We start from the raw sequence: 11,757 nt of genomic DNA on the forward strand, positions 1-11,757 counted from the left end.
TATTTCAACGTTTTTTGATGGTTCTGAGCCACCAAACACACTTAAAGCATGCAGAATCGACTCAGAATAGGAAAAGGAGACGTTTAGGTCAATTTTATGCATTCTGGCGTTCGTAGATACAAGAAAACTGTTAAAATTCTTCAGAAACGTCACTTTTGAAGTGTTTTCTTGTACTTTTAAGCCACTCAGATACCCTACGGGCTCGGAAAGTGCAACCAAACCATCAAATTTTAGCTAGAAACTGTATTTTTGTCGATTTTTATTGAATTTGAACTATATTTCAACGTTTTTTGATGGTTCTGAGCCACCAAACACACTTAAAGCATGCAGAATCGACTCAGAATAGGAAAAGGAGACGTTTAGGTCAATTTTATGCATTCTGGCGTTCGTAGATACAAGAAAACTGTTAAAATTCTTCAGAAACGTCACTTTTGAAGTGTTTTCTTGTACTTTTAAGCCACTCAGATACCCTACGGGCTCGGAAAGTGCAACGAAACCATCAAATTTTAGCTAGAAACTGTATTTTTGTCGATATTTATTGAATTTGAACTATATTTCAACGTTTTTTGATGGTTCTGAGCCACCAAACACACTTAAAGCATGCAGAATCGACTCAGAATAGGAAAAGGAGACGTATAGGTCAATTTTATGCATTCTGGCGTTCGTAGATACAAGAAAACTGTTAAAATTCTTCAGAAACGTCACTTTTGAAGTGTTTTCTTGTACTTTTAAGCCACTCAGATACCCTACGGGCTCGGAAAGTGCAACGAAACCATCAAATTTTAGCTAGAAACTGTATTTTTGTCGATTTTTATTGAATTTGAACTATATTTCAACGTTTTTTGATGGTTCTGAGCCACCAAACACACTTAAAGCATGCAGAATCGACTCAGAATTGGAAAAGGAGACGTTTAGGTCAATTTTATGCATTCTGGCGTTCGTAGATACAAGAAAACTGTTAAAATTCTTCAGAAACGTCACTTTTGAAGTGTTTTCTTGTACTTGTAAGCCACTCAGATACCCTACGGGCTCGGAAAGTGCAACGAAACCATCAAATTTTAGCTAGAAACTGTATTTTTGTCGATTTTTATTGAATTTGAACTATATTTCAACGTTTTTTGATGGTTCTGAGCCACCAAACACACTTAAAGCATGCAGAATCGACTCAGAATAGGAAAAGGAGACGTTTAGGTCAATTTTATGCATTCTGGCGTTCGTAGATACAAGAAAACTGTTAAAATTCTTCAGAAACGTCACTTTTGAAGTGTTTTCTTGTACTTTTAAGCCACTCAGATACCCTACGGGCTCGGAAAGTGCAACGAAACCATCAAATTTTAGCTAGAAACTGTATTTTTGTCGATTTTTATTGAATTTGAACTATATTTCAACGTTTTTTGATGGTTCTGAGCCACCAAACACACTTAAAGCATGCAAAATCGACTCAGAATAGGAAAAGGAGACGTTTAGATCAATTTTATGCATTCTGGCGTTCGTAGATACAAGAAAACTGTTAAAATTCTTCAGAAACGTCACTTTTGAAGTGTTTTCTTGTACTTTTAAGCCACTCAGATTACCCTACGGGCTCGGAAAGTGCAACGAAACCATCAAATTTTACCTAGAAACTGTATTTTTGTCGATTTTTATTGAATTTGAACTATATTTCAACGTTTTTTGATGGTTCTGAGCCACCAAACACACTTAAAGCATGCAGAATCGACTCAGAATAGGAAAAGGAGACGTTTAGGTCAATTTTATGCATTCTGGCGTTCGTAGATACAAGAAAACTGTTAAAATTCTTCAGAAACGTCACTTTTGAAGTGTTTTCTTGTACTTTTAAGCCACTCAGATACCCTACGGGCTCGGAAAGTGCAACGAAACCATCAAATTTTAGCTAGAAACTGTATTTTTGTCGATTTTTATTGAATTTGAACTATATTTCAACGTTTTTTGATGGTTCTGAGCCACCAAACACACTTAAAGCATGCAGAATCGACTCAGAATAGGAAAAGGAGACGTTTAGGTCAATTTTATGCATTCTGGCGTTCGTAGATACAAGAAAACTGTTAAAATTCTTCAGAAACGTCACTTTTGAAGTGTTTTCTTGTACTTTTAAGCCACTCAGATACCCTACGGGCTCGGAAAGTGCAACGAAACCATCAAATTTTAGCTAGAAACTGTATTTTTGTCGATTTTTATTGAATTTGAACTATATTTCAACGTTTTTTGATGGTTCTGAGCCACCAAACACACTTAAAGCATGCAGAATCGACTCAGAATAGGAAAAGGAGACGTTTAGGTCAATTTTATGCATTCTGGCGTTCGTAGATACAAGAAAACTGTTAAAATTCTTCAGAAACGTCACTTTTGAAGTGTTTTCTTGTACTTTTAAGCCACTCAGATACCCTACGGGCTCGGAAAGTGCAACGAAACCATCAAATTTTAGCTAGAAACTGTATTTTTGTCGATTTTTATTGAATTTGAACTATATTTCAACGTTTTTTGATGGTTCTGAGCCACCAAACACACTTAAAGCATGCAGAATCGACTCAGAATAGGAAAAGGAGACGTTTAGGTCAATTTTATGCATTCTGGCGTTCGTAGATACAAGAAAACTGTTAAAATTCTTCAGAAACGTCACTTTTGATGTGTTTTCTTGTACTTTTAAGCCACTCAGATACCCTACGGGCTCGGAAAGTGCAACGAAACCATCAAATTTTAGCTAGAAACTGTATTTTTGTCGATTTTTATTGAATTTGAACTATATTTCAACGTTTTTTGATGGTTCTGAGCCACCAAACACACTTAAAGCATGCAGAATCGACTCAGAATAGGAAAAGGAGACGTTTAGGTCAATTTTATGCATTCTGGCGTTCGTAGATACAAGAAAACTGTTAAAATTCTTCAGAAACGTCACTTTTGAAGTGTTTTCTTGTACTTTTAAGCCACTCAGATACCCTACGGGCTCGGAAAGTGCAACGAAACCATCAAATTTTAGCTAGAAACTGTATTTTTGTCGATTTTTATTGAATTTGAACTATATTTCAACGTTTTTTGATGGTTCTGAGCCACCAAACACACTTAAAGCATGCAGAATCGACTCAGAATAGGAAAAGGAGACGTTTAGATCAATTTTATGCATTCTGGCGTTCGTAGATACAAGAAAACTGTTAAAATTCTTCAGAAACGTCACTTTTGAAGTGTTTTCTTTTACTTTTAAGCCACTCAGATACCCTACGGGCTCGGAAAGTGCAACGAAACCATCAAATTTTAGCTAGAAACTGTATTTTTGTCGATTTTTATTGAATTTGAACTATATTTCAACGTTTTTTGATGGTTCTGAGCCACCAAACACACTTAAAGCATGCAGAATCGACTCAGAATAGGAAAAGGAGACGTTTAGGTCAATTTTATGCATTCTGGCGTTCGTAGATACAAGAAAACTGTTAAAATTCTTCAGAAACGTCACTTTTGAAGTGTTTTCTTGTACTTTTAAGCCACTCAGATACCCAACGGGCTCGGAAAGTGCAACGAAACCATCAAATTTTAGCTAGAAACTGTATTTTTGTCGATTTTTATTGAATTTGAACAATATTTCAACGTTTTTTGATGGTTCTGAGCCACCAAACACACTTAAAGCATGCAGAATCGACTCAGAATAGGAAAAGGAGACGTTTAGGTCAATTTTATGCATTCTGGCGTTCGTAGATACAAGAAAACTGTTAAAATTCTTCAGAAACGTCACTTTTGAAGTGTTTTCTTGTACTTTTAAGCCACTCAGATACCCTACGGGCTCGGAAAGTGCAACGAAACCATCAAATTTTAGCTAGAAACTGTATTTTTGTCGATTTTTATTGAATTTGAACTATATTTCAACGTTTTTTGATGGTTCTGAGCCACCAAACACACTTAAAGCATGCAGAATCGACTCAGAATAGGAAAAGGAGACGTTTAGGTCAATTTTATGCATTCTGGCGTTCGTAGATACAAGAAAACTGTTAAAATTCTTCAGAAACGTCACTTTTGAAGTGTTTTCTTGTACTTTTAAGCCACTCAGATACCCTACGGGCTCGGAAAGTGCAACGAAACCATCAAATTTTAGCTAGAAACTGTATTTTTGTCGATTTTTATTGAATTTGAACTATATTTCAACGTTTTTTGATGGTTCTGAGCCACCAAACACACTTAAAGCATGCAGAATCGACTCAGAATAGGAAAAGGAGACGTTTAGGTCAATTTTATGCATTCTGGCGTTCGTAGATACAAGAAAACTGTTAAAATTCTTCAGAAACGTCACTTTTGAAGTGTTTTCTTGTACTTTTAAGCCACTCAGATACCCTACGGGCTCGGAAAGTGCAACGAAACCATCAAATTTTAGCTAGAAACTGTATTTTTGTCGATTTTTATTGAATTTGAACTATATTTCAACGTTTTTTGATGGTTCTGAGCCACCAAACACACTTAAAGCATGCAGAATCGACTCAGAATAGGAAAAGGAGACGTTTAGGTCAATTTTATGCATTCTGGCGTTCGTAGATACAAGAAAACTGTTAAAATTCTTCAGAAACGTCACTTTTGAAGTGTTTTCTTGTACTTTTAAGCCACTCAGATACCCTACGGGCTCGGAAAGTGCAACGAAACCATCAAATTTTAGCTAGAAACTGTATTTTTGTCGATTTTTATTGAATTTGAACTATATTTCAACGTTTTTTGATGGTTCTGAGCCACCAAACACACTTAAAGCATGCAGAATCGACTCAGAATAGGAAAAGGAGACGTTTAGGTCAATTTTATGCATTCTGGCGTTCGTAGATACAAGAAAACTGTTAAAATTCTTCAGAAACGTCACTTTTGAAGTGTTTTCTTGTACTTTTAAGCCACTCAGATACCCTACGGGCTCGGAAAGTGCAACGAAACCATCAAATTTTAGCTAGAAACTGTATTTTTGTCGATTTTTATTGAATTTGAACTATATTTCAACGTTTTTTGATGGTTCTGAGCCACCAAACACACTTAAAGCATGCAGAATCGACTCAGAATAGGAAAAGGAGACGTTTAGGTCAATTTTATGCATTCTGGCGTTCGTAGATACAAGAAAACTGTTAAAATTCTTCAGAAACGTCACTTTTGAAGTGTTTTCTTGTACTTTTAAGCCACTCAGATACCCTACGGGCTCGGAAAGTGCAACGAAACCATCAAATTTTAGCTAGAAACTGTATTTTTGTCGATTTTTATTGAATTTGAACTATATTTCAACGTTTTTTGATGGTTCTGAGCCACCAAACACACTTAAAGCATGCAGAATCGACTCAGAATAGGAAAAGGAGACGTTTAGGTCAATTTTATGCATTCTGGCTTTCGTAGATACAAGAAAACTGTTAAAATTCTTCAGAAACGTCACTTTTGAAGTGTTTTCTTGTACTTTTAAGCCACTCAGATACCCTACGGGCTCGGAAAGTGCAACGAAACCATCAAATTTTAGCTAGAAACTGTATTTTTGTCGATTTTTATTGAATTTGAACTATATTTCAACGTTTTTTGATGGTTCTGAGCCACCAAACACACTTAAAGCATGCAGAATCGACTCAGAATAGGAAAAGGAGACGTTTAGGTCAATTTTATGCATTCTGGCGTTCGTAGATACAAGAAAACTGTTAAAATTCTTCAGAAACGTCACTTTTGAAGTGTTTTCTTGTACTTTTAAGCCACTCAGATACCCTACGGGCTCGGAAAGTGCAACGAAACCATCAAATTTTAGCTAGAAACTGTATTTTTGTCGATTTTTATTGAATTTGAACTATATTTCAACGTTTTTTGATGGTTCTGAGCCACCAAACACACTTAAAGCATGCAGAATCGACTCAGAATAGGAAAAGGAGACGTTTAAGTCAATTTTATGCATTCTGGCGTTCGTAGATACAAGAAAACTGTTAAAATTCTTCAGAAACGTCACTTTTGAAGTGTTTTCTTGTACTTTTAAGCCACTCAGATACCCTACGGGCTCGAAAAGTGCAACGAAACCATCAAATTTTAGCTAGAAACTGTATTTTTGTCGACTTTTATTGAATTTGAACTATATTTCAACGTTTTTTGATGGTTCTGAGCCACCAAACACACTTAAAGCATGCAGAATCGACTCAGAATAGGAAAAGGATTTGTTTAGGTCAATTTTATGCATTCTGGCGTTCGTAGATACAAGAAAACTGTTAAAATTCTTCAGAAACGTCACTTTTGAAGTGTTTTCTTGTACTTTTAAGCCACTCAGATACCCTACGGGCTCGGAAAGTGCAACGAAACCATCAAATTTTAGCTAGAAACTGTATTTTTGTCGATTTTTATTCAATTTGAACTATATTTCAACGTTTTTTGATGGTTCTGAGCCACCAAACACACTTAAAGCATGCAGAATCGACTCAGAGTAGGAAAAGGAGACGTTTAGGTCAATTTTATGCATTCTGGCGTTCGTAGATACAAGAAAACTGTTAAAATTCTTCAGAAACGTCACTTTTGAAGTGTTTTCTTGTACTTTTAAGACACTCAGATACCCTACGGGCTCGGAAAGTGCAACGAAACCATCAAATTTTAGCTAGAAACTGTATTTTTGTCGATTTTTATTGAATTTGAACTATATTTCAACGTTTTTTGATGGTTCTGAGCCACCAAACACACTTAAAGCATGCAGAATCGACTCAGAATAGGAAAAGGAGACGTTTAGGTCAATTTTATGCATTCTGGCGTTCGTAGATACAAGAAAACTGTTAAAATTCTTCAGAAACGTCACTTTTGAAGTGTTTTCTTGTACTTTTAAGCCACTCAGATACCCTACGGGCTCGGAAAGTGCAACGAAACCATCAAATTTTAGCTAGAAACTGTATTTTTGTCGATTTTTATTGAATTTGAACTATATTTCAACGTTTTTTGATGGTTCTGAGCCACCAAACACACTTAAAGCATGCAGAATCGACTCAGAATAGGAAAAGGAGACGTTTAGGTCAATTTTATGCATTCTGGCGTTCGTAGATACAAGAAAACTGTTAAAATTCTTCAGAAACGTCACTTTTGAAGTGTTTTCTTGTACTTTTAAGCCACTCAGATACCCTACGGGCTCGAAAAGTGCAACGAAACCATCAAATTTTAGCTAGAAACTGTATTTTTGTCGACTTTTATTGAATTTGAACTATATTTCAACGTTTTTTGATGGTTCTGAGCCACCAAACACACTTAAAGCATGCAGAATCGACTCAGAATAGGAAAAGGAGACGTTTAGGTCAATTTTATGCATTCTGGCGTTCGTAGATACAAGAAAACTGTTAAAATTCTTCAGAAACGTCACTTTTGAAGTGTTTTCTTGTACTTTTAAGCCACTCAGATACCCTACGGGCTCGGAAAGTGCAACGAAACCATCAAATTTTCGCTAGAAACTGTATTTTTGTCGATGTTTATTGAATTTGAACTATATTTCAACGTTTTTTAATAATAATAATAATAATAATTTTTATTGAACCAATTTTAAATAAATAAATTATAAACATTGGTACAAAAGGTGCAGATACAGCAAACACTGATATTAATCTGACCTGACATTAGTATCTAACCTAACATGAGTATTAAAAGAAATTTAATTATTATTAACAATTTAAAACAGACCTAAATTTATATTTGGTATTTCTCCATTCAGCAGTCGTTGTTTTAGCAGTTTTTTTGAAGTTTCATTAAAAATGAGGCTCTTCTCTACGCCAATGACATTATTTATAACATACGCCGCCAAGTAGGAAAATGAAGACTTAAAACATACCAGGTTATGCCGTGGTATGTCAGCTGAAAAACACACATTTCTTAGGTTTTTATTGTGGATAGTTGATCGCAGCACTATTTTGTTAATCAAATAAGAAGGTACTGATGTGTGCAACACTTTGGAAACAATTGAGACATAATGAATGAAGCGTCGTTCACCTGACTTCAGCCAATTTAGTTGTCTACTGAAGGGGGTCACATGAGCAAAACGTGGAACAGTTAATGTATAGCGGGTACAAAAATTTTGAATTTTCTGTAGCCGATATTTTTGCAGCTGAGATAGACAAGGGCCGTATACTGTGTCAGCATAATTTAAATGAGATAAAATCAAAGCATCTGACAGCCGCTTTTTAGATTTAGTATCCAGATAAAACCTGTAAGGACTTATTTGCTTAAAAGATAAAAAGGTTTTTTTGCAAATGTGATTGACATGTTCCACAAACTTTAGTTGGCTATCAAGCATAACTCCCAGACTCTTAACCACAGAGGAACTTTTCAGGACATGATTGTTTACTTTTAATTCAACACGATTTCCACATTGAAGAAGCTTTGTAGGCATACCAAACAGAATCGTTTCACATTTACTGTGATTGAGTTGCAAGCAGTTGTTTACGCACCATTGCTGTACATGTTCTAGATCTCTATTTATAAGGTTAACACACGCTTCAGTTTCTTCAGGATTAAAAGTAAGATAAAGTTGTACATCATCTGCATACATGTGTACACAGCAATGTTTAATAACTTTTACTAAGTCGGCAGAATATAAAGAAAAGAGAAGAGGTCCAAGTACCGACCCTTGGGGAACCCCGGAACTTAAAGCCATCATATTTGATTTCTGACCATTAGTCAACTAACTGAGCACGATTAAATAAATAATTCTGGAACCAATTCAAGGTGGCTCCATACACTCCATAATACTTAAGTTTGGTAACCAACAGAGATATATTGAGGCTATCAAATGCCTTGGACATGTCAAGCAGAGTTAGCAAAGTGACTTTACCACTGGAGAATCCACTAAAAATGTCATCAACCAAGGAAATGAGAACTGTAGATGTACTGAAGTTTTCTCGAAATCCAGACTGTTGCGACGGAAGAATGTTTTTCTCCATTAGAAATGTTTTAAATTGAGCACATAGTGCAAACTCAGCCACTTTTAGCGTGTTACAAATCAGACTTATTGGCCTAAAATCATCTAAAGAAACAGATGTTTTTTTCTTAGGAATCGGCTTCACCAAAGAGAAGTTCCACAGTTTAGGGACTTGTCCCTGTTCAAAAGCGAGGTTGATAATATGAGTGAGTGGTTCACTAAACCAAGTAGAAGCTAACTGAAGCATTTTACCTGTAATGCAATCCACACCAGCACAGTTAGGTTTCAAGTTTGAAACAAAGGTCTCAATTGTTGCAACATCTACCGGTTTGAATAAAAATTGATCAGATGAAAAGGATTGCATAGTAAAAGATGAAATATATTGCTGCTCACCACAGCTGGAAAACTTTGGGACAGATTCAATAAAGTGTTTATTTATGTCATTTACATTAAATTCAGTAGGTACTGTGTTATTTGTATATTGATTACCAATTTGTAGCGACTTAATTTTATTCCAATACTTCTTCTGATCATTATAAACAGAACTTAAAACATGCTGATAATAGGCACGTTTTTCGTTAGCAACAGCAAGATTATAGAAATTTCGTACTTGACAGAAAAATTGTTTATGAACAATAGATCTGGACTTTTTGTAACGAAGCCAAGCTTTCCGTTTGATTTTGCTCAGATATTTTAAATTGTCGGTATACCAAGGTTGATAATGCTGTTTCACTTTAATGGTTTTAAGAGGTGCATGAAATTCAAATAACATGAGCAAGGAATGATTAAATAAAGCAAGTTTTTCATCTATGTTTGACATTTGATAAAATCTAGACCAATCAATTTTGTTCGCGTCTTCAGCGAATTTATGTATATCAAAATTTTTGTACGACCTTATGGTTTTTAACAAGGGCTTGGGTTTCTGGTTTTCTAACGCTATTTTGCAAGAGACAGTATTATGTTCCGAAATCATCAAATCTAGCACTTCACTTTCGATAACCTGCAGATCGCTGCTAACAAAGATTAAGTCAAGTAAAGTTTCAGAGTCCGGAGTTACTCTAGTAGGATCATTAATAAGTTGCTGACAGTTGTGACTGGACATAATATGTGTCAGAAAGTCCCGACCTGGGGAATGAGTTAGGAAGTCACAGTTAAAATCTCCAACAAATACAAAATTTGAACAATTTTCTAACACAAGGAAACTAAAAATATCCTCAAGAATAGAAAAGGAACTATACGCAATATCAGGCGGTTTATAAAATACACCAAGAGTTATGGTAGTACTTTTCATTGATAGCTTGACTATTAGGTATTCTAAGCCTAATGAATCATCTACAGGTATGTCAACTTTACGATATTTCAAGTGCGATGGGATATAAATAGCAACTCCACCACCTCTGGTTTCCCTATCTTCTCGTACCAAGGTGAAGTTATTGATGTGTAGCAATTTATCGTCAATGAGAGGATTTAGCCAAGTTTCCGTCAAGGCCACTACCTCAAAAGCATTTGAAGAAACAAAATCACGAATATCAGGAACTTTATTTACAACCGATCGGATGTTGGCGTGCACAATTGTTATATATCCACAAGGTGGACTAGAAGTAGAAGTATGCCGATTAGATGAACCATTTGTTTCTGATGTGTGAGAAGCATTAGATGACACAGGCAAGTCAAGAATTTGATGTGGAATAAGACAAGTTTTTATGTTTGGGTCAAGATGAATTACACTGGTTTCCGTGCTTGAGGCTGATCGGAAAAATTTGTATCTTTTTTTCTTGAAGAGAAGTACCTGTTGACATATGTATTTGCTGGCCAGAAATCTGGATTCAGCAAAGTAGATTGGAAAGTACTAGGAGCTTTAATGGTAAAGGCGCTGCTAGTATTTTTTTTATTAAGTTCCGGTGGTTTATCTACCTCAAAATCCGCCGTATTATCCAGTTCTTTTAATACCTCCAAAATGTCCTCTTTAGTTTGAAGTGGACTAAGATTAGACACATAAATCCGACAGTATTTTATAAGAGGATTTAACTTAGATCTAGCACCAGTTAAAACGGAATGATTTTTTGAGAAGCAGCGTTCACGATTTTTTCCTTTCTTATTATAAAAATTTGGATTTTTATTAGCTCCGGTGGGTTGTGAGCTGGAAGTGTTATCATTTTTATCGTTTTTAGCATCATTTTTAGTATGAGGATCATTTTTAGTATGAGGAAAAACAGAATCAACTGAACTCAAATTTTGCCTTCCTGGGTTCTTCAACAGAATATTGGGTGAAACTATATCTGTATTTGTACTTAATTTTTTTTTCTTATTGCGACGCGATTCAACTTGAGTCCACTCGAGATCATTATTTCCCGGAATGTTGTCTACAAGATTAGGTTTAGATTGGTAAAATAGGTTGTGATTAACTTCGCTATCGATATCATAGGTAGGAAGGGTAGTAGAAGTATTTTCTGCATATACTTTAGCAGGTGAGAAAGTTGCGTTATGTGTATTTAGACACTGATTGTTACTAGTACCGGATGAAAGTAAAAGATGGACAAGCTGTATATTACTTTCTTTCAATATGTTTACTCCATTTCTGAGGATCCTAATTTCATCAATTAAGGGATTAATAGCTGACAGTAATAAGCTTTTTAGGTCCTTATCCAAGGTAGGGACATGTAAATCCGCATGATCTGAGTCCTTGACAAAAGGCTCTTTCAGATCAGTGTGGAAATTACTTTTATCATTACAACAAATCACCGAAGACTTGTCCAGAATTTGAATATTTTTTAAAAGTTTTACGCAGCTGGGATGATTAAGAGAATTGCATTTAATGCAGACCATACCACCAGCAGGAAGAGCTTTACATTTTTTGCAGGGTAAATAATTAGTCGAAG

At 35.4% G+C, this 11,757-nt stretch overlaps 1 protein-coding gene across 1 annotated transcript; it reads right to left on the minus strand.

Annotated features, from left to right (window-relative positions):
* Nucleotides 1-8,633: 8,633 nt before the first annotated feature.
* Nucleotides 8,634-9,980, minus strand: LOC135122238 (uncharacterized). The gene has a single exon (XM_064046437.1). The coding sequence runs from the start codon at nucleotides 9,978-9,980 to the stop codon at nucleotides 8,634-8,636; it is 1,347 nt and encodes a 448-aa protein (XP_063902507.1).
* Between the last annotated feature and the right edge of the window lie 1,777 nt (nucleotides 9,981-11,757).

The sequence above is a fragment of the Zophobas morio genome, unplaced genomic scaffold (genome assembly GCF_036711695.1).
Source record: "Zophobas morio isolate AGI-343-1 ecotype UQ-CSIRO unplaced genomic scaffold, CSIRO_AGI_Zmor_V1 ptg001028l, whole genome shotgun sequence".
NCBI classification, from domain to species: Eukaryota; Metazoa; Arthropoda; class Insecta; order Coleoptera; family Tenebrionidae; genus Zophobas; species Zophobas morio.